Raw genomic sequence first — 24216 nt, forward strand, 5'->3', positions numbered from 1 at the left:
TTAAATGAGTATTATTTGCTTATGAACGTGCAATAGTACAGTTTAAATAATTACTAGCAAATATTTTGTAATCTAAGCTAAAGTAGTTTTCCTCTTTTTGTTCTTACAACTTTTAGGCACTTACTTTTCAGTCTCTTTCCCAAAACGTATCTCACTACCTAAAGGACCAATAGGCTTGAAGTCTTCACCTGATATCTCTTCTCCACCATCATCATAGTAGTCAAAAGAAAATGGAGCTCTAGTTGTGGGAGCAATAATTCTGTAACAAAAAGTGGCTTCACATTAACCGGGGCCAGCTATTTACTTTTGTTTTATGATTTTGCTTGTTTAAAAGAGTTAGTTGACACAATTGTGTAAAATAAATTGTTCAAGCAATTACACAATGAAAATCTAAAAGCAACCATGTTAGTTCTAACAGTTAATATCTAATTTGTTATGGAAGATGATGCCCGATGAAATATTGAGAATAGAAACTAGAAGTAGGCCCTCTATCAATTTTTCAACAACATGTAAAATTTATCAATGTTGTTTTTTCTTTCCTTGAATATATTGAAACAACAATTTTTTTTTTTTTTTTTTTTTTTTTTTTTTTTTTTTTTTTCGTTAGCAAGTTATCAAACGGCTTTGAGCTGACATAATCAGTATTTTTTAGAAAACTTGCCATGTTGGTTTTATAATTTCTAAGTCAGTTCACATTCAACTAAATTAGATGCAACACAATATTCACATGCACTTTTTGGCAAATTATGACCAATATCATCATGAACAAAAAAGTTTATTAGTAATATATTCACCAAAATCTCAAAAAAACGAAAACAAGGTTATTCACCAAAATCTCAAAAAACAAAACAAGATTTTAGGTAGCAAAAAGGTAAAGATAAGTGAAAAAAGTACGGGTAATATTTCTTATAGACCCACCCCCCTGTCCTCTGTTTGAGGGTACATTGATTCTTCATAGTATCATGAATTTGCTATTAGGCAGTAGCGGCCAGAGTAGATCTTAGAAATGGCAGTCTGGCTCTTTTCTCCGACTTGGCTCTTCATCGTCTTAAAATTTCTCTCCCTGCTTTGATTATTCGTAACAGAGCTAGTGCTGTTAAACTAAGAAGGTTAAATAAGGCTGTACTATTATAGTACAAGGACATCAAAATAATAACATTTTTCTCCCTGGACCCAGCTTAGCTGCACTCGTACCTAGAATCTGCAATTTTCTCAGATTATTCTTATGATTGTTTCAAATATTTTTAGGGAAGTATCGCATTTTCGTCACCAATGCCACGCTTAGTGATGAAAATAGATAAAAAAAAACAAAAAAAAAACTAAATCTGACAACATGTTTTATCATTTTAAATTCAAAAATCAACAATCCGTCGATTCTCAAAGACAACTAGAACTTCAAATGAAAGCTACAACTTCTTAAGCCGTTTCATGACTTATGTTTTTAGCTTAGTTTTGCCGAGTTTCTACCCCTGTCTCTTCTCTTTAGATTTGGCATCTGCTACCATCAAAAACTACGTAACTTCAGTAATTGTGCCTTATACTCTACACAGCGCTATAGACTGTACAAGCAAACCAGACATGGATACCCGTCAAACAGGTATTTGCCATCTAAATTGATTGCAAAGCGTGGTTTCTTATCGAGTTCCCAATTTTTAAACGATTGTTTTTTGGGGTTTAGGGGGGGGGGGGAGGTACCTAGGTTAGGTTAAGTATTTCATATATGCTATGCTATACCCCCCACCCCCATAATGTACCAATATATAGCCCAAGTTTGTCTCTAAACTATTATATATTCATCCTATTTTATTTTATTTCATTAGCATTGACCAAACTTGACTTCTTTCGTGTGTAGAGTATAATTCATACTTTCAAGTATCCTCATGATACGAGACGCAATTACGCAAGATTCGAGACTTTCAAAAACGCATCAACAGATTTCTCCCATAATATCCTGCCCCAGAGGTCTGAATTTGTCGATTATTACTTGTATTCTGAAGTGATAAATATACCTCCGCCAAAAACTTTATATTAGTACCAGCATTAGGATCTCTAAAAATTATGTACCTTAGTTTTGAAATTTTTCTATATAAAAAAGAGACTTACTTTTTAGGCTTCTTTTTCTGAGCTCTCATTTCAACAAAAACAGGCTCTCCACTCGGCTGAGGGATCGTCATACCAGGGACATATTCTTCAATAGTTTTAGAATCTGTTTCTAACATTGAAAACACACTTGGAAAAGAATTTGATTTTAACATCGGAGGAAGTGGCTCAATATTTTCGTCATCTAAATTCATTTCAATAGTTGGCATTGTTTGGCCATTTGTTATTTCTTCGGTGGATGAATCAACATTCGAGAGCGGGAAAAAATCCTGTAAAATCGATTCGATTTCGGCTGCGACTACATCTGTATCTTTGTTTCGTATATCCTGTTCAAGTTCCAAGTCCATAGATTCATCATCAGGGATTAATACTCCATCTATAACATGTATTACGCCGTTGCTGAGGACAACATCTGGTGTTAAAACAGGAACACCGTTCACGCTGTATGTGCCATCTTCACCTTCAAAACTTAATTCGTGGCCCTCAATCGACGCCAAAGCTCCAGCCTCGACACCATCTCGCATTGTGACACTACCGGTTATGACATGGTTCCTTGAAGCAGAGATAACGTTTTGTTGATATAAAAAATAAATAAATAAAATCAACATTTAAGAACCCTAACAATAAATAAAGAACACAAATAGTTTCACATTGCTCGGCAATATTGAAAAAAAAATCCATAGATCAAAATAATATTTTGTTGCAAGTTAACAAAAACATTAAGCGTTATTTGTAATATTTAAACCAAATAAATAAAATCTAAATTTAAAAATTAAGTAAAGAACAGAAATAGAATCACACATCCGGGTGTTTTCGGGACTACTTCGAGGGACCTAATTATTGCGTTAGGTTGTTTTATAGAGAATTGTCTGATGACGCGGAAAGAAGCTGTAGTTTAAATTTGTTGAGCGTTATTGTTCTTTTCTTATTGTTTTTTGTTTATTTGTTTTTGTGGATATGGCCACTGGTTTTTAAATACACGCATGTATGTATGTATGCATTGCTTGGCAATCCTAGGGAAAAAAAATCTATATATAAAAAAATATTTTGTTCCAATTTAGTAAAAACATGAAGTGTTATTTCTAATATTTAAACATACTTAAAGCTACAATAAATGCGTTGGTTCAATGCATTTTTGGTGTAAATGAAAGAGTACAAACAAAAAGAATTATAATAGAACAAACCTAACAAGTTAGTTGAATTAGAGTGAATCTAGAAGCGGTCTCAGCCAGCAAAACTTCAGTTTATAGGCTCGAAAAGAAATGCAATGAAAATTACCACATATAAAAGTGAGGTCTCCACTCCTTGAATTAGTGGTGAAGCAGTGTTCTGAAATGTGGGCGCTCTGAAAGACGCAGAAAGATTTAATAGACGTTTTCCAGAGGAATGGTCTACGGATCGTTTTGAGTACCCGTTTGACTGATCGTATTTCAAACAGTATGTTGTACGAAAAATGTGGTTCTACCCCACTTTCTAGGGGATTCACTTTCTAGCTATAACGAGAAAAAGGTTGAGATGGCTAGGACGCGTTCTGTAGAGGAAGGATCACGGATTGCCCAAGATCGTCCTTTTCGGCCAACTATCTTGGACCAAACAAAAAGCAGGTCGTCCCTGCATTGACTGGGAAGAAGACGTAAGAAAGGATTTTGGGAAAAGTGGAAGTTTTCGGGAGGGCGTAAAGAGGGAGGCTTGGTGCTGCAGTGAGTTGTTGTACCATTTCGAAGCTAAAACTGCTTAAACTTGATGGAATATTTTTTATCGTTATATTTTAAACAGTCAATGTAGTTGCACTAGTCTAAAATGTTATAAACTGTCATCAATACTTTCTTAATTCTAAATATATTCTTTTCAAACGTATAGAAAATCGACTTCCAAGCAATATACGGGTTCACCACTTCAAAATTGGGTTTTAGCAAACTAAACGGAACGCCTAAGAAATTCTCAACTGATTTCTTAAAAGTGTTATTTAGAAACCCATTTTTGATATTTCTGAATGAGGTGAAATCAAAAAGAAATGTATTGACAAAAAAACTGTCTGTTTCAAATGGTAAAATTAGATTAAAAGTACAAATGTATTAATTCTAATAAATCATATATTCGTTCCTGTAAATATGATTAGTATTCAGCGTTTTGACATTTTTGAGCGAACTAACAGTGCGATAACTGTAATTAAGAAAAAAAAAAAAAATCAGAAGTTCGAAAAAGGGCCTTCAAAATTACTGAAAACAAGAAACAAAATAGGATTTCTGTACAGCAAAAACATAAGGTACTGTAGGATATTTCTACGGTATGAAAAAAAAGCATATTCTTCTGCGTGATTTTACCTTTGCATAATCCTACAAACATAGAGAGATGTCATCAATCGGTTCATTTTCACTAGTTTAACAAATATATGTTGCACAGGCTGCCGAGCTCGGTTCGTTTGAAGTTTCAACCTCTTTCTTTACTTCCATCAGAAAGAATTTGATTTTTTAAAGTTACTAGCTGGTCAAGATCCTGAATCAGTCATAAACCGTCTTGCACCAACCATACCAGTCAATATCAGAGGTTAAAAAAAGACACGGAGCCTTAAACTACATGCAGTCCTTTTGAAGGGTTTTATTTTGCGATACACAGCAAGAACAAGAACATTAATGACGATTGTCTTGGGGTCTCTTCAGTCACTATGTTATTGATGTGGCGTCTATACGAGGTTGTCTGGGGCTGTCTTGGGGCCTCTTTAGTCACTTGAGGTTGAAGTTGTCTTGGGGCCTCTTCAGTCACTATGTTATTGATGTGGCGTCTATACGAGGTTGTCTGGGGCTGTCTTGGGGCCTCTTTAGTCACTTGAGGTTGAAGTTGTCTTGGGGCCTCTTCAGTCACTATGTTATTGATGTGGCGTCTATACGAGGATGTATCTTCAGTCAGGCGTAGAAGTAAGCTATTTTAAGGATAACTTTCCTTGTCATGACTAACCTTCATCTTTAGTCATAAAAATTTATAATTATAAATTTTGCTAAATTTTGTATTAAATTTCTTTAATCTTCAAAGATGTTAAGTTTCGTGTATAATTTTCATCGAGATTGCATCCATTTTAGTGTGTTTAGGTCATTAAACCTAAACACATTTATATGATGAAAGTGACTCAAAGACAAACACCATTCAGAATTCTAGCATCAAAAAAACTACCGTAAATTTCTCATCATTTGTATAAATTTCGTGTCCCAAATTATGGTTATTTTTACACCCAATGAGGAGTTGGTCACCGGGGTTCTAAAGATTACAATAAGAATCTCCATGCTGAAGCTAAAGCTTAAACTTCCCTTCTTTTTTCACAGAATGAGACAAGAAGAAAAAGTTGGACATGTATGATACTAATGGTACCAAGGAGAGTAAAAATGAAATCTGTTTCTTTAAACTGGTTTAGTGGAAACTTGCATAACCTCATACCTCTTTAAAAATTAGGAAAACTTGGGTACTTAATTCTTAATGAAAAAGATCACCTTGTCCCATTATACAGTTTTAACAGTTAGAGGGCGCCAATTTTGAAAACAAGGAATATGTGTGACAAATCAACAGAAAAAGAGCGAAAGAAAATATAAATAATTTTTCTCTAGAAAATGTAACTTTTCTGATTACTATAGCAAAAAAAACAAGATTTAACATTTCAAATTGTTAGCTAATTGACTTGGCTTCACGAGCATCTCTTGAAAAGACCAATTATTTCATTTTATTATATTTATCCCTTTAGTGTTTCAATCCCGTTTTATTATATTTATCCCTTTAGTATTTTATTTTTTGTCAAATATCAACAAAAATCCTCATTTTCTTCTCATTCCGAAAATATCACTTTTATTGCTTGATTTTTGCTTTTAAAGCACAAATATAAAATTCAATTTTTTGTTTCGGTCACTCGAAGAAAAAACTCAATCAGGTGCGATGCATTCAAATGTTCTTGTCTATTGGAAGATAGACTCATTGCTTTTTGAATGAACCAGCCCGTCAGGCGTTAAATTTTGCACATACTAATTTTTTTTTATAATCTTATTACAATCAACAAAAAAAAATCATAGAAAATCCCGGTTTTCGGGTATAAATAGAGCTATGATGGAACCAGTAGGTAAAAATGTTTTGATTTTGACATCCTTGGTACAAAGAGTTGAACTGAAAATTAGAATAGTTGAAAATACACTTACCTTATTAGTTTAATAGCACTAGCTCTGTTACGAATAATCAAAGCAGGGAGAGAAATTTCAAGACGATGAAGAGCCAAGTCAGAGGGAGCCAAAAGAGTCAGATTGCCATTTCTAAGATCTACTCTGGCAGCTACTGCACCAGCAAGGAATTGATAAATAGGTAAGTTTGAAAATATAGATGCTGTTGCCAAATTTCGATTTCTTCCAATGCGATTCGTTGGGACAGGCCGATCGATTAATTTAGCCTAAAACGAGCATAAGAAACAGGGGTAAAATTAAATAAGAGTAATTTTGCACCGTTTATCTGTGTTAAATGATTCAACAGATAGGTGCTTTCAAATTATGACCTACCATAATAAGAACAATCTCAGCTGCCCAATTGCCTTCAAAGTCCTGTGGACAAGGTCAGTCATAAATCTGAGAAAACCTTTTATTTAGGGTCTCCAATTGCCTTCAAATGGCTCATAGAAACTCATAGACTATTTGAATTACCCTGATTCTATGACCATCTACCTTAGGTCTGCCCTAGGATGGATGGATTATAGACTATATATCAACTAGCACAAGCTCTGTTACGAATAATCAAAGCAGGGAGAGAAATTCCAAGACGATGGAGAGCCAAGTCGGAGGGAGCCAAAAGAGTCAGATTGTCATTTCTAAGTGACTAGCGAGATATTTTGAAGATGGAAGCGTTATCTATCTTTACCTTGAAAAATAATTCTCAGCGTTTAAGCTGGGTTCTAAGCCAAATTTGAGTTTTTTTTTTTTTAAACTAGGACATATTTTCATATATAATCTTCCGAACCTTAACAGTAGAGAAGAAATAGAGGCAAGAGCTCAAAAGCTTTCTGATTCCCTAATTTGCGGGGTGGATCCACCTTTGAAAGTTTTAATAGTCTAAAACAGACTCTTTCGGAGCCTCCACAGTGCTGATGTTCTGAGAGGGGAGTTTATGAACTGTATGTCGACACACACCACCAATATTTTCTTCGTCAGTTCCAAATGATACTGGCCACTTTTCAAATATTTAGCAACAATTGATGTATTGCCTAAAAATAGTCCGTTGCACAGTCCTTGGATTCCAAATATCTCTAACTCTTTTCTAGCATCTGAAAAGGAAAGTTGAAATTTCAGTTAAATTAGCTGACTCGTTTCAGCTGGCTGTCCTATTCTCTTACTGACGACGTTTTTTTTGCAGATTTTCCATTCTTTTTTCCAGGGGCGTAGCTCTAGCATTTTTATTGGGGGGGGGGGGGGGGCAAGAGGGGTCTACATCTGGAGAGTAAAGGTACATGGGATGTATAATATTTTTTCTCCAAATTATAGGGGGGCAACTGCCCCCCTCCCTTGCCCCTCCAAAACGACACGACTGCTTTTTTTCTTCCGAAATAGTTGGCCAAGATAACCATCAGCACCTCGGCAACCTTGTCAGGAAACCGTTTAGAAACTGGAAGGATGCAACCGAATGTTGTGTAAGTCACCAACAAACAAAGCTTCACAAAAACTGCAGTGTAACCGCAGAGAACTTCACTTCTGCTTCCGAGAAATGACAGATTGGCATTATCGATCATTTAGAAACAGGAGGGAAAGTGCAGGCTGAGAAAAAATCTTCGAAAACTGAGGTCAACTGCGGAAACTGTAAAATTTTGCGGGAGGCAACAGCTTGCCCTTCGGGTACAAAGGATTCCGGCTCCATTTTAATCACGGAGCTAGAACCACCTCATAATGATGGGAGTTTCCGAGCTCTTCTGTGACTGAGGGCAAGACATAGTAACGGAAGTCTAACGAAACATCTGCTTTCGGTGGTTAGAAATGATACATACATTTTTCCAATCACTCAGGATGATTTGACTGCTACGTGTTCTATTGTAAACAAATAAACTCAAGCTCTTGCTTTTCGGTGCTTGCTGATGCAATGACGGATGTTTCCAATACTGAACAGCAATCTATTTTCATCCAATACACCTCCGCTGGAAACCTTGATGAAGATTTTCCCAGATCTCGGTTACTTATTTAACTGGACAAGGTCTTACTTTGTCAATCCATCTTTCTCTTAAAAGGCTTCGGCTTAATCTGAAAAAAGTCGTTGGCCATAGTTATGATGAAGAAGCAGCAATGAGTAGTCATCTCAAAGGTGTTCAAGCAGTTACACGTGAACGGTATCAGAAGGAACTTTATGTGGACTGTAGTGCACACAGTCTCAGCCTTATCATTTCTTTTATCTGTTCAATTCCCACTTTTAAGCAATTCTTCGGAACCTTATCACAAGTATGCAATTTAGACGGTGTTTCCCACTCAGAACGAAGAATCTCAAAGAAAAAATTAACAACGCCTACCGGATTAGCAAAAGCAGAATCTGATTGGACTCTGCAAAATGAAATAGGTCAAGCACTACGATTCAGTTATGCGTTTTCTTGAGCTATATCGACCTATTTCACTTTCTCTCGAAGCTCTTGAGGACAATAGCAATATAGACACGTCTGCAAAAGCGTCACAGATGCTTGATACCATGAATCAACCACGGTTTGTGACGTGCCTGTATGAGCGAAAAGAACTTGTGTATTCTACCGGAAACAGAGTACTTGAAGCAAGAGGTTGGGCTTTAGTGCTGCAAATGGGGAATATTTTTGATATCATAATGGGCTTCTTGTGCTCTGTCTAACCTTAAGGATTATGATTCTTCTTTTTCCCCAAATATTACTCTTCATTTTGCTGTTTTGCGACGTTACAAGTAACCACTGTTACTCCAGAAAGAGGCTTCTCCACACTTAGAAGGCTAAAAACATGGCTAAGAAATTCAATAGAAATTCATCACTACTTTCCTTGCTAATATAGCGTCAAAAAACAACGACAAGTGCCTCAATAAATACAATAATATGCCTATCGGATGCATTCTTGTTCGCAAGGGGCGTACTAAAGGACTAACCTTATTGGACACCGTTATTGTATAGAGTCCACGACAGGATGTTTTTTGGAAAATGCCCCCCTCCCCCGAAAAAAATTCTAGATATGGCCTGCGTAAGAGTTTTATCATACCTATTCCTTCAAATTTCGCTCGTTGTGAAATCTATGTTCAACCGGAAATTTCAGGGAATCTTGTGTTTTAAGCAAGCGATTTCCCAGTGTAGCGATTTCTCAAATGCTATCTATTAATACAGCAGGACCGACAAATATATGTAGCATTTTTATGAGAATACTATTTTTATTGCAAAAAGTGTTTCACACAACTTGTGTGGTTCTAAATATTTTAATTCAATTTTTTTTTTGTACAGCTTACAGTTGGATATACAGTTAGTCAAACCAGTACCTACAGCTGTCATTTGACTTCGTATTTTCGTATAAATATAATAAGTCTGTTTTCCCCAAACTGACTCCCATCCCCGCTAAACATGAAAGATATCGGAAAAGTTTTGTTTTCAGTTGTGTTGAGTTATATAATAGCCAGGAAAATTAGTCATTAATTTTATTGTTATCCATTTTCTTTTTCTTTTTGACTCTTTAACTAAGTTTTGACTCATCATATTTTTTATGTATTTTCATTAATTTTATTGTTTTGTATTTATTTTTATTTTGACTTTCTAACTAAGTGTTGATTTTTTTCATGTATTTTTTTTACAATGAATTATGTTTGACGTGAACGTCACTTTCTTTGAGGATATATATATATATATATATATATATATATATATATATATATATATATATATATATATATATATATATATATATATATATATATATATATATATATATATATATATGTGCTTTTTTCTTTTGAGATATATATAGTGCTTTTTTTACGTAAAATTCAAATTCGGCAAACATGCTGTGAAAGAAATTTTTAAAATAAAATTCTATTCTATTCTAAGTCTCCCCCGGCTTCTACTAGTTACTTTCGTATAAATATGATAAGTCTCCCCGGCTTTTCAAAGCACTCAAACTCCATAGCCAAAATGTACCTCTGTTAGCTTCCAATTTATCGATCTTTGTCCGCAGAATTAAATAAAAAAATTAGTTTTTTAACTGAAAGTAAGGAGCGACGTTAAAACTTAAAGCGAACAGAAATTATTCCGTACATGAAAGGGGCTGTCCCTCCTCCACGCCTCGCTCTTTACGCTAAAGTTAGACTCGTTCTAACAACGCTATTTTTTTTAAAACAATAAAAACTTTCGCGTAAAGAGCGAGGCGTTGAGGCGGGGATAGCCCCTTTCAGATACGGAATAACATATGTTCGTTTTAAGTTTTAAAGTCGCTCCTTACTTTCAGTTAAAAAAAAACTTGTTTTTTATTTAATTTTTGAACGTTTTTGAATTAATGCAGGTTTTGATTTTGGCTCACCGTACATAAATAATTAAAACCAAATTTCCATATTAATTTTACTTTAATTTGGTTAAATGGCTTTCTCGAACGTTGTTTAATTTTATTTACGAACGTTTTTATTAGTTAGAAATATACGTAACTTACGAATTAACTTACGTAACGAACTTCTATATTCATATATTTTTAATACGTATATTAGGGGATTTGCCCCCTAGTCAATACCTCGCTCTTTACGCTAAAATTCCAATTTTGTTAAAAATCTTCAAAAATGACCCCTTAATCACAAAGGCCGTTAATTAGAATAAATAGCTCTTATGAAAGTACTAAAAAAATCTTTGGCTTAAAGAGCAAGGTATTGACTAGGGGGGTGAACCCAATCATATACATAATATTTTCTGTTCGTTTTAAGTTTTGATGTTGATCATTACTTTCAGTTGAAAAACTTTTTTTTTCATTTAATTTCTGATCTTTTTTTAAATAATGCTGGGAAATCAGGTACCCCCTTCATAGCAATGTCCCTTCCCACATGAAAACTTACTCCGTGTAAAGATCCTCCCACATAACCCCCGAACTACCCCCCCCACTACCAGAAAAAATCCCCCTGAAAACGTCTGTATACTTCCCAATAACCAATACTATATGGTAACATTGGATAAAGTTCATAACTTTCAGCCCTCCCCCCGGTGGCTTTCGGGGATTCAATCATCCTAAAAGACATAGTTATCATATTTTAGACCATGCTGAACAAAATGGCTATCTCAAAATTTTTATCGGGTGACTTTGGGAAAAAATGAGCGTGGGAGGGGGCCTAGTCACCCTCCATTTTTTGGTCACTTTAAGAGGGCACTAGAACTTTTCATTTCTATTCCAATGAGCCCTCCCATGACATTCTAGGACCACTGGGTTGATACGATCAACCCTTGGGAAAAAAAACAACAAATAAACACGCATCCGTGATCTTTCTTCTGGCAAAAAAAAAAAAATGCAAAATTCCACATTTTTGCAGATAGGAGCTTTAAACCTCTACAGTAGGGTTCTCTGATACGCTGAATCTGATGGTGTGATTTTCATTAAGGTTTAATAGCTTTTAGGGGGTCTTTCCCCCTTTTTTCGAAAATCATCTAAATTTACTCAGGCGCGTAACTTTTGATGTGTAGGACTAAACTTGGTAAAACGTATATATTTTACATCACCATTAAAATCTGATTCTTTTGATGTATCTATTAGTATCAAAATTCCGTTTTTTAGAGTTTCGGTTACTATTGAGCCGGGTCGCTCCTTACTTACAGTTCGTTACCACGAACTGTTTGATTATCTTATTCTTCCCAACTTTTTTCAATTGCGAAAAAAACAGCATGCATCCAACATTTGTACTAATAATACTAACCAGTCTACTAACAATACGAGCCAAATCAAGCTATTCACTTGATCGGTTTTCTCTTTACCTAACACCATCTCTTCTCCCCAATTTGCTCCTAGTCTAAGGGATATGGTCTCCTCAACATTAATTATTATGGTTGGGCACAACTATTTATTTTTTCTTGCACTTGAAATATAAAAACAAGCACAATAGAACAAGCTATATTGTAATCAGATAATTTTGGTGGCAAATTCCTTTTTGGAACTAAACACTATAACAGCAATAGAATAAAACCATTAAATTTTTCATCCAGCACTCTTTCCAAATATAATATCAATACCATAACAATTATGTCCCTGTCCCCTCCTCCTAATGTCTGAATGTAGCCCTAGAGTGTATACAAATTTTGCTGTTTTTTTTTCAAATTGGCGATATTTTATATTATGAAAATCAGAAAAATAGCGAAATCAGTAAAATTTTTGCATATAGCCTAGGGCCACATACAGGCATTAAGGGAGGAGAGGAATGGGGTAAGGTAGCAAATTTTGATTCCGGAAAAGGTGTTTAGTGGGGAATCGAATGGTATTACTCTTTTGAGAACTTTTCTGTTACACCTATACCGCTGCTTAAAATGTATTTTCGGTCGTTTACGGGTATTAAATGTGACAAAAGAGTGACTTGCGGCAAAATGCATGGAATATATATAATTTTGGCTACATATCTGGATATAAGGGGGTTGCGGGTAAATCAGAGGGAAACATTTTTCGGGATGATATAAGACGGTATTTTGGGATTTATAGGATAATTAGGATAATTACTTATGCCATTCCTAGAAGTGCTTCACTTTACTTTCCCCCTAACCCCCCTTACATGCAAATCCACGACCCAAATTTTGTATTTCCCGTGCATTTTGCCCTACGTAACTCTTTTGTTTAAACTTAGTAACCGTAAATTGAAGCAACTTAATCCAAGAGTAAATAGTGGTATAGGCACAAGGGAAAATATCCTTCTTTTGTTATTTTAGTGTGGATGAATTTTTCACCAAAACTACCTTTAATCATGTGACAGAAATCATATCATCACCTTGCTACATCGATAGTTTAGTCTCAATAAAATTCAACATCGAAAAGAAAACTTGTCAGACAGTTTTCAACACTCTAATATTGCTTCCGTCTTCCGACAGTTTGAAGTTCTTGCAAGTTAAATGCATTCGTTGGCCATCCTTAATTATGCTTTGGTTTTGCGTGAAAGTAAAACTCAGAGCTGATACAGTAAAACAATGAGCCATAAATTCTCTATAATTATGAAAGGTTCACGATATAGGACAGTGCAGCCTTCAAAAAAGGATATTTGGGCATAGGAACAAGTGTGACGGAACTGAATGAGTCAAAACAAGGTTAGCAGACACCTCTTTGAGAATGTCAATCTAAAATGGCACGACTACTCTCAAATCCTCCAATTGCCGCTTCTATTTGTGTAATTTTTTCTTAATCAGTTCATTTTATCAGATAAATGGTCAAATTTATTTTTGCGTTTCCTTATAACAGACTTATGTTAAAAAAGCCAGTAAAATGTACAATATTTTTCAAATTGCTATATAATCACGAACAGTAGATTAAACTATTGTAACATGTAAAGGCTTATGATTTTCTTAAATTTATTACTTTTTTTAACCGCACTTTTTTTTCACAAGCAGAAATTTATAATGACTCGTCCTTACAAGTTGGTGCACTGAATATTTTGCTAGTTAGCAAAATCTTCCACACTTTTTTTTCTTTTAGCTTAGTAAGAAAATATATCAACGGAAGAAGGCTTTAATCGACCGTTGAAACTTTTAAGTTTCCCATAGATTTGATACATACCTGTCGAATCGAAGATTTTGAATGTGGAACCACACGCTGTCCAAAATCCATATCGTCTTTCATCATTTCTGAAATTTCCTTAGCCGATGCTGTCATAAGCGGTGACATCAACTCGGCTAGCAACAATCTTTGCTTGGGATCTTCGTTCCTAAGACTTGCAATATTTAAAGCTTTGCTGGCATCTTCAATATCTCTATCAATAGCATTTACCTCCTTTTCATTAACTTGTCGTTTCTTCGTCAAACTTCCTAGAATAATAACATTCTTCCTCTTTCTTCTTACCCCATTATCATGTCTTGAAAACTCTTCTGGAATCCATGCTGGTGGTTGGGGTCCATCTAAGGGGGGTGATGGAGAACGAATAAACAGGGGGATAGCCGGAGGCTGTGGAGTACCCCCAGTTTGCTGAAGATTCAAAGGTCTTGGAGGACCACGAGGCCTTACACTGTCTTTTCCCCTTTGTAAGTTCACTTTAGGGCTGTTCTGTAGCACTCTCTCAACTGCTGTGGTTATGTCCTGGGAGTTGATATTGATCATCTCATCTACCACATAAATAATGAATCTTTCAGTTTCTATGGCCTGGCGTATTACTTCGGCTTCATTAATCTTTATTGTTCCTAAAATATTCGAAAATTATTGGAAATTTTTATTAAATAATGGTAATAACCGGACAAATCGATTTATTCCGTTTGTTATTTGTGTTTTACTCAGTTTGTTATTAAATTTGGCACTCAAATCCAAATAAAGGGCACATGGGTTTATGACATCTTTTGGAAATAAATGTAATCTTATCCTAAGTCTCAGGTTTTCAGTATATTCTTTTGTTTATTTCAATGATTTTAAAGAGGAAAATTCAATTTTAGAGAATAACGATTTTCTTTATTTATTTTTTTTTCTTTGTTTGATAAAAAAAAGTTGATTTACATGATAAAAATAGTCGGTTTACTTAACCTAACATGGCGTATTACCTCGGCTTCGTTAATCTTTATGGTTCCTAAAATATTAAAAAATTATTGGAAATTTTATCAAATAATGACAATAGCCGGAAAAATCGATTTATTCCGCCGAAGAAGTATACACAATACACAAAAAGGTTATGAGACAACACTGGCTATGCTATGCGTTGGGTATGAATGAAAGAAGAAAGAAAAAAAAATCAAGAAAACGAAAAGACAAAACGACAACGAGAATAATTTTTAGCCATTGAATAACAAACACAAACAATGCAGATATTTTGGCATAAACCTTTGATAAGCCGTCTTCAGTGCTCAAAAGTGTTTGTAAGATAAAATAATTATAAAAAATATTATTATAAAATAAAACGAACCTTTGGAAGCAGCCTTACCAAAAGAGGAAAAGGTTTTGTACGACGCAGTATACAAATATAAAACTACTCACAAAGAAACACCAGAAATTTTCTACATTACAAAGAAATATAAAACTACTCACAAAGAAATATAAAAACTACTCACAAAGAAACATCAGACATTTTCTACATTTGGTATTAAAAAATTACCAGATCCACAACACAAAGGGTACACGTTGCATTATTTTCTCAAAATCCACTGTTCTGTTCCAAAGTGTCTTATAGTGGGTCTTTATTATTTGAAATGTAATCTCAGAAGTTTGTTTAAATCATAGTGTTTAGGGGGGAGAAGGGGGCTCATTTTTGTGAATAAAAACATTACTTCTAGCTAAATGATTATATGAAGTAGTTTTAGACTAGCCAATGAGCAAGCCTTGCTAGTAAAAAGTCAATTCCGCGGGACGACTACCGACCATTGCTCAGCTACAGACCTTACTAAATACACGCTATCTCATTCGAAATGAATAGCTAGCTCTGGGTGATTTAAGATCTTGTTACGCATCATTTTCATTTTCATTCATACTCTTGCCTAGTTTGGGTTAAGCGGATTAAGCGTATATATCGCTAATAATTCCATTTAAATCCATATATGTTGGCTTTTTAAAGCCATAATGCCATAAAGCCATATTTAAAGCCATATATGTTGGCTTTTTGACTCGACGGATTGCTTTTAAGTTGCAAACGTTTTTTTCTGAACACATTTCACCAATATGAAAGTTTAAAAGATTGCAGCTCCAAAATTAGCTATGAAAAAAGTAATTTTTTTTTATCTCAATTAAAAACTTTCTTAATCTATAATCCTGTAAAATTAAAATGTAGGTCTTGATGGGGTGAATAAGATGGTGGCTGTCCCAGTAATGACCAAATTGTCCTTTCTAAAATACAAAAACCAAAAATGTTCATTTTGGCAAAGAATGCAGTTTGAAATATCCTCAGATTCCACGATTCAGAACACGTAATTTATCACCTGTTTTGAGGATATGCTTGAAATTCCTATTGTCTATCTATTTATTGTCTTTCAAAAGGGTAAAAAACTGAAAACTTTGTCATTTCAAGTCTCACTGAGAGCTTAGCATTTTAAAGCATCCGCACTTAAAAGTGGGCATTCACTCTAAAAGAATTTCACAAACAGTGCACGTTTTGAAATATGCACCCTTATATTTATGACAATTTGCTTTGTTTTTAAGTTTTGAAGTCCCTCTTTACACACTCACGAATAAAATGTTAGTTTATTTATTACAATCTGAACAAAGTTTAACCTTCAAAAGATTTGAATCTACCATATCTGAGCACGTTCATTACAAAAAAAGAAAAAAAAATATTCCCCGTAAGCAAAGAGAGAGAGGGGAGGCAAAAGTACAATGAACCTTACAACCTAAGTCGGAATTTTGAACAGAAATATTGGTTCCTCTTCCAGGAGTATTTTCAATCCTCTCCAAACTTAAATTCTGACAAACCTCCTGGCAAGAGCAATAGCATTTAGTGTCAACGGATATTAATTTTTACCTTTTTTTCCACTGTGCTCAAGCGATAGAACATGGCCACCCAGACTTCTGAACTCTTGTTTTGAGAAATTGGACGTATCAACCTACAGTAAAAGGGATTATTAAGAAAGGTAGCTAATTAAAAATGGATAACAAATAAAGATGAACCGTTATGCATGATGTCTAAAAAGCGATTGGTCATTTGTGAGACCACAGTATAATCTTTTTTGATACAGTACATATAGTATAATCATATATACAGTAAAATCATACATGAGTAAATCTGAATTTGATGTGAAAAGCGAAGTACATTCTGCTGACAATTACGTTTAAGAAAAAACCTAGTCGAAACAACCATTTGGAAACTTTCAAATGGTTGGATAAACCAAAGTCCGCTTCAGAGAATTAATTTTAATCAGCTTGAAAAGCTTCAGGGTTTTGACTAGAACATTTTCAAAACAAATTCTTGAAAAATAAATTTCAATACGGGGGAAATAAAAATAATTCCCCGTAAATTTCAGTTTTTCATAAATATGCAATGTTTTTCCAGCTTAAAATTTTTGAGTTTAACGCCGACCTGCACTAGACTCGAATTATATATTACCATTTTTATAGTATATCTAGGGTTAATGAATATCTCCATCACAAAATTAAAGTGTCTCACTACCCAAAATTGTCCAGTGTTCATTGGGATACTCTGTAATATCCAGCTATAAAATTTTTTTTTACATCTTTTATTCTTGTGCCTTTATTAAAATGCAACCAGTAACTCATGACTATTTTCTCCCCACAGATTAACTTTATTTAAAGAATGGCAAGTTCTATTCAATGAAATTTCTAGGTGAAGGATCTGACCGGTAGACCCTCTTCCCCTTCCCCATCCCCCTGCCTGACGTAAAAAAGTCATAAAATTCATGCCAAAAACTGGCAAATCAGTCAAAAACTGAATTGCGGTTACATCTGGATTTTATTGTTCGGTCTCATCCCCTAGAAAAATTCCGGGTGGTTCACGGAAACAAATTGGTTCACGAAAGCTTGGATTTATGGAATAAAATAAGTAGGCAAACGGAGTCCAAAGTTTCAAGGCTTCCTTTAGTCAATGCTAGAATTTATGATATTTTATAGCTGTCGTTTATGACAGTATTATGACAAGATACAATAAACTGTTTTATTGAAGTGGAGTGATTGATTAAATGACAAGGGCATTAAAAACATCTGTTTTTCAACAAAAAGTCACACGAAAAATTCTCAATGTTTTAATTGTCTTATTTCACTCTCGTAAATCTTACCTTGCCCTTCACAACGTGGTTGAACAGTACCATATGTTGGAAAGTGTCGTCTCTTAGTAGTAGCTGGGATATATCTAGAGGGAGACGAGCCAAGAAAACGGCGTCAATGGGAGCAAATATCGTGTAGGACCCATCGTAGTCAACTGCAAAATTTGCATAGAGATTCAATTACAATAAACAAGAAAAAATTATTCACGTTAGTGGATGTATACCCTTAGTGCCAATACATCATCATATATTCAAACTTGTTGCCCCGCCTTACTTTGGGTTAAATCCTCGCAAAAAGAGGAGAACTAGAGTCCTAAGGAAAAAACGATATATGCAATTGTCGAAAGCAAGTTTCACTTCTATTTGAAGAGAATGCCAGTAACGGCCTCAGAATATTGAAATTTACTTAAGAAATTACGTTTTCGCTCCAGTAAAATTTATTTTTTAGCTCCAGCAAGAAAATAGGTCAAGAAAAACATTATTATTCCGAAAGAAGAAATACCACGCTAAAAGTTGATGCATTAACTAAAGTGCACGAATGCTTCACACTAAGACCAAAAACTAGTCACATATTTCGAGACTGTAAAATGGCATTAAAAACGAACCAATGAAAGCTTTAATTCTAGCCGGGGAATTTTACTCCTTATTTTTAAAACATTGGCTTCATTTTTTTTTCTACATATATATTTTTTGCTTGACTGTGTTAAGGTTAAGCATATCTAAGGATCAAAGAGCTTTGAAAAAAGAACCTTAGTTGTTGGAAAAGTAAGAATTCATTATGGCCAAAATAAAGCGAAATATTTAAACTTGAATGACCAAATGCACTAGGCTGCAGAAAGTTTTTTATTTTATTTCATTCTAATACTACAAGGGTTTTAAACAGAGCTAACCGGTTTCGATTGATTAGAAAACCCAACCGGAAATCGAAACAAAGTGATTTATTCGTTCATTTTAACAAGACGCTTGACGCATCTGACAACTTCAAATCTAAATTAAAAAAAAAAATTAAATACTCAGCCCTTTATAAATATGACTGAAAGTCTTTAAACGCCAACATCTTAACTTTCAGAACAGTAAAAATTTATAGTTTTGAAGTTTTTATTTTTCTAGATAAAAACTAGATAAATAGAAAAATATGAAATTTAGGAAAACAAAAAATATGAAACTACTTAGGAGTTTTCTACAGTTTCAAATTTGTCCTTAATGTCCGTATTTTTTGCGCAGTATGCCCTAATCTAGCTATCTTCTTTTTTGGGTTTGTTTCGTTTCTAGCCTATACTTTATTAAAAAAAAAGAGAGACAAACAACACCACATACTATGTGAATGAAATCAAGTGAGCCGAAGGAAACAATAACATTCTATTAATTCGGTAAGTTAAACGATTTAGGAAAAGGAGGGTTTGAATTTGTGTCTGACTTTATAATGAGCTTCATAGATTCGTAACGTCAATTCACAAAAATACCCCCCTGCTAAACAAGTAAATGGTAAGGAGAGGGAGGCAAAATGCATTTTTCAAAATATAGGAGGGGTAAATTTGCCATTTTTTCAACGAAAATATAAAAAAAAAAGAATTTTTAACAAAAACACCCCAAAAAAGGTATTTTTCCCTATCTTGATGGGGCGAAACTCTAGGGGAGACACGTGCTCTCTCCAATTAACACCATTGTCACAGATATATCATTTTAATGGACAGCAAGGGGCAGTTATTCCTGAAAATGTGTGGAGGTGGACAATGCTCTCCCCATTTACACCCCTGTGGGCCCCACCGTTTTGTTCAAAATGAAAATAGTATTACAAGAAACATGTCTTTTCGATAACCAGCCAAGGGAGGGGATGGGAGCGTGTAGCCTAACTTGGTATATAAAACTATTCTTATGGATAATTTCCTTCTTTTGGAAAAGCTTTCATGAATATTTTATCCTTAGGGGGAAGGAATTATGACAATTTTACCTAAATCTGATGGTATTGTTCATCTCTAGATAGGGAGAAAAACACCCAATCCCTCTTACGTTTTAGCAGTGTCCATTCACGGGAATTGCCATTTTTGAACTTGAGTTTTTCATTATCCAATATGCAAACAGGGGCGAATCTCCAGCATTTTTATTGTGGGGAGGGGGCAAGAGGGGTCCATATCCAGATAGTCAAAGGGCATGGGATGTACAATAATTTTTTCTTCACGTTATTGGGGGAGGGGGCAACTGCCCCCCTTGCCACCCCCAAACGACACCCCTGTATGCAAAACACGTTAATTTTCTAGAGTATAAAGAAAATCGTTCTTTTCAGTTTTCGATGACAGAACTGTGAATTTGGATCTGTTTAGAAGAGCCCATTCAGCTTAAAAATAACCAAAGAAAATCATGGAACAAAGACTCAGGATGTTTAATCATAAGCATGACATCTGTCATTCAATAATTAAGATTTAAGTAGACTGAGAATGGAAACATCAACACGGAGGATCCGGGTCCATTAACAAGCGGTAGGTAAAATCGTGACTATTTGACAAATTATCAACAATAGAATAAACAGGATTCATGCTGCGTGCAATAGCTCCGGTTTCCCAAGTGCCTTATTTTTACTGTCGTGATGCATATAGGAATTTACAATAAGAATCAATTAAATCTCAGTAGGACTGTAATTGATGCAAGAGAAAAAACAGTAGGAGATGGGACCAGAATTTTGGTGAAACATGACTTGCAGCCAAGTATGATGATCACGAAGGGCGAAAAGGTTGACACAAAGAGTAAGATACTGAATTATGTTGCATGAAAAAGAAGCAAATAAGGGGCTATACACTAGGTTTCTTCTTGGCCGTCACAGCCACCACAGAAGGACTGCAGGCTCAGACTGCTGCTATTTTACCATAACGATCTAGTCATAATCAATACAGCATTTGGTTATAAAATGGACCATAAGTTAACATGGTAGGGGAGGTCGGGGTTGTTTCGGACACTGGTTGGTTCGGACAATGCTATTATAAAATCCAGTTTCGCCCGAAAAATTCTGCCTAAAATCAAGCTCAAGTATTGACGAGTGGCCGACTTTGCGCAAAAGTTTCAAAAGTTTCCGAACATGCGTTTCAAAGATATTCCCTTTGAACCAATTTTTAAGGTATTATTTTTATTTCCTCTAATATACGCCAGGCTTTGTAGCTGTGCTATTTACGTGAGTACATATTTGAGTGTTGGCAGGAACTTAGCGTTATCATGTCACTAGCTAAATCTAGCCACAAATTGGACTCACCTTAACTATTTTTTTTTAGAAGCCATTTTTTAGAAACGGTCTATGTGGAGTTGATTCGGACGCCATAGTCGGGTTGGTTCGGACGACTTTCTGAAAGTGTCCGAAACAATCCCGTTTTGTCAAATTAACCCCAGGAAGGAGAGACAAGCCCAAAAAAAAATACAAAGGCCATTTATAGCATCCGATACATCGCATTTGTGTTTAGCGCAACGATATAGGCTATGGCTTTGCTGTTGAAGTAAATATGGAGCAATCCACATTTCTGACTTGTGAATCAAGAGAACATATCACTCGATGCCTTTTTTATGCTCTTTCCAAATATAACACTCGCTTTTGTCGCAATTTTTTTACATAACCTAACCATCCTAACCTTACTCAAATTTCTAGCCCATATTATTCATTTCATTAAGCATAAATAAGGCATTGAGTGCTATGTTTACTTTATTCTTAGGTCAGAAACTGGGATCGCTCAATATTCACCGCTATTGAAACACAGACAAGTAACCTATTATCATTTCAGATGCCAAGAAATTTTCAAAGGAAGCGTGACCATCCACCACCGAATATGGAGGATATGAAAAGGGCTACAGCAGCAGTTATCCTCGACAATGTTTCAATCCGAAAAGCTGCCGAAGAGTTTGGCGTTAAGAAATCTACATTACAGGATTATTTTAAACGTTCAAAGAGTTTATCAAACACTATAGCTGAAACACAATTAGAAGACCAAGTAGGGACTTCCGCAGCAGCAGTGTCTCAAGCCCTAGAGCCTACACAAGCTTTAGTCACAGGGAGAGTACCAGATCTTAATTTCACCTTTTCAGAGAAGATAGTTCATAACAGGCCATTCTTCAACCCCAACGAGGAGAAGGCACTTTCAGACTACTTTCAAACAATTTCAGCAATGAATCACGGCTTAAGCACCATCGAAGCGCGCAAGGTCGCTTATCGATTTGCCCAAGCTAATAAAATTAGATGCCCTTCATCCTGGGAAATCAAAGCAAAAGCTTCGAAAGACTGGATGACTGCATTCCTCAAGCGGAACAATGAAATTTCTATCAGATCCCCCGAGGCAACAAGTCAAGCTAGAGCAAGTGGTTTTAACGAAGTGGTTGTAGGGAGATTCTTTGATAACCTTGCCTTAGTCTATGCAAAATACCAAATCCCTCCGGACCGTATTTGGAACACAGATGAAACAGGTGTTCCAACTGTATTACCACCTCCTAGAGTGCTTGCCAAGAAGGGCCAGAAGCAAGTAGCCCAGACAACATCAGCAGAACGTGGTCAAAATGTAACGATGGTCTGTTTTGTTAGTGCGACAGGTAACCACGTACCTCCGGTTTTTGTCTTTCCAAGGATTAATTTCCAACAACGAATGCTGAAAGATGGGCCCCCTGGTGCTCTGGGACTAGCTCATCGAAGTGGTTGGATTAATTCTGAAACTTTCTTGGAGACAATGAAACATTTTGTGAAGCATACCAGATCATCAAAAGAACCTAAAACTTTACTTTTACTGGACAATCATGACAGTCATCTGGACATTAAAGTAGTCAACTATTGCAAAGAAAATGGAGTAATCTTACTTATCGTCCCACCTCACTGCTCGCACCGCTTGCAACCTTTAGATATTTTAATCTATGGACCATTCAAAGCAGCGTTGAGAAACAGTTTTAGTGAGTGGTTGAACCTTCATCCAGGCCAGCGTATCTCTATATATGAGGTAGCAGAGCTCAGCCGTGTTCCATATCTCGAGAAGTTCAGCATGAGTAACATTGTGGCTGGCTTCAGAAAGCTCGGACTGTGGCCATTCGACCGCAACACTTTCTGCCATGCTGACTTTTCTGCTGCTTCAGTTACAGATCGTCAATTGCTGGACAGGCAACCTCAACATGCTGTGCCTGACCCACACGAGCCAGAGCAAAGTGGTGACGAAACTCAAGGGCCTTCTGTAGTCTTTTCCGTAACTCCCGAGCAACTAAGACCGTTTCCTCGTGTACCCCCTACAACAACCATGGGTAGAGGAGTAAAACAAAGAGGAAAAACTAGAATGCTTACAGAAATACCAGAAAAGGAAGAACTAGAACAAATGGTGAAAAACAGAAAAGGGTCTCAGAAGAAAGTTGTCGCCACCCTTCCAAAGAAAGCAAGAAAACCGAGAGCCACTTACCGAGGTGAAGATAGTAAAGATGAGTAACAGGAATGTCTAATCATGGATGATAGTTCTGATAAATCTCTAAATCTCTGAGAAACTGAACCGGACGATCTGTTTGATGTAAATGTCCTAGCCACTAATAACTTTGTTCTCGTGAAATTTGTCGTAAGAAAAGGAAACTTTTTTTTATGTTGGACGTGTAGAAGGCCTTGTTGATGCTGATGTGGAGGTGACGTTTCTAAAAAAAATGGGACAAAGTTCGTCTTCCCTGATCCTGTTGACCAGGCTTCAGTTTCAAAAGATGACATTATCTTGAAGCTTCCTTGTCCAGTTTCGACAGGTGGTACAAAAAGAGCTGCAAAAGCTCTTGGCTTCAACTTTGATTTTTCCAAGTTTATCATTCGCTAAAGAAGTTTTGTATTAAGAATTTTAATAATAATATAAAGTTTTATAACTATATTACGTGGTGTCCGAAGCAACCCGTGGCATGTCCGAAACAACCCCACCCTCTGGGGTGGTTTTGGACGATTTTTGTTTTGTTTTTTAAACCGTTTCTGAAAAAATCTGCGAAGATAAAAATTGGAATAAATTCTGTGGATTTTTTGAACACACTTTTGGGTGCTTGAAGCGCCTAGATATATCTGCTAGTTAACGTTATTTTTGAGAAAGAAAAAAATCGTCCGGGTCAACCCCGACCTCCCCTACTCACATGATGGTAAGACGGCCAGTCTTATTGATTATATTTTTGTCAACAGAAGACTGGCAGGATCGATGCAAGATATTAGGGTATAGCCTGCAGGAGTGCTTTTATTGAAGCTAAAAGTAAAAGTCGCCATTTAGTAGGGTCTCGGGTTAATCCAAAGCTGAGATTTAGGGTATATA

General features: G+C 35.6%; 2 protein-coding genes across 2 annotated transcripts in view; one reads left to right on the plus strand and one right to left on the minus strand.

The window, feature by feature from the left end:
* Window positions 1-24216, minus strand: part of LOC148944420 (uncharacterized) — a 72204-nt gene that overhangs the window by 42833 nt on the left and 5155 nt on the right. The window contains exons 2-7 of the mRNA XM_089099731.1: window positions 17957-18099; window positions 16690-16771; window positions 13818-14434; window positions 6276-6520; window positions 2104-2652; window positions 125-259 (exon numbers count right to left, since the gene is read on the minus strand). Coding sequence (XP_088955857.1) covers window positions 125-259; window positions 2104-2652; window positions 6276-6520; window positions 13818-14434; window positions 16690-16771; window positions 17957-18099 — 1771 coding nt within the window. The remainder of the gene's footprint in view (window positions 1-124; window positions 260-2103; window positions 2653-6275; window positions 6521-13817; window positions 14435-16689; window positions 16772-17956; window positions 18100-24216) is intronic.
* LOC148944421 (uncharacterized) lies at window positions 21017-23785 on the plus strand. Its single transcript, XM_089100382.1, has 2 exons — window positions 21017-21053; window positions 21706-23785. The coding sequence occupies exon 2, from the start codon at window positions 21706-21708 to the stop codon at window positions 23374-23376; it is 1671 nt and encodes a 556-aa protein (XP_088956508.1). The 5' UTR covers window positions 21017-21053; the 3' UTR covers window positions 23377-23785.

The sequence above is a fragment of the Artemia sp. Qi Xiang Cuo genome, chromosome 14, assembly GCF_049724085.1.
Source record: "Artemia sp. Qi Xiang Cuo chromosome 14, ASM4972408v1, whole genome shotgun sequence".
Taxonomy (NCBI): domain Eukaryota; kingdom Metazoa; phylum Arthropoda; class Branchiopoda; order Anostraca; family Artemiidae; genus Artemia; species Artemia sp. Qi Xiang Cuo.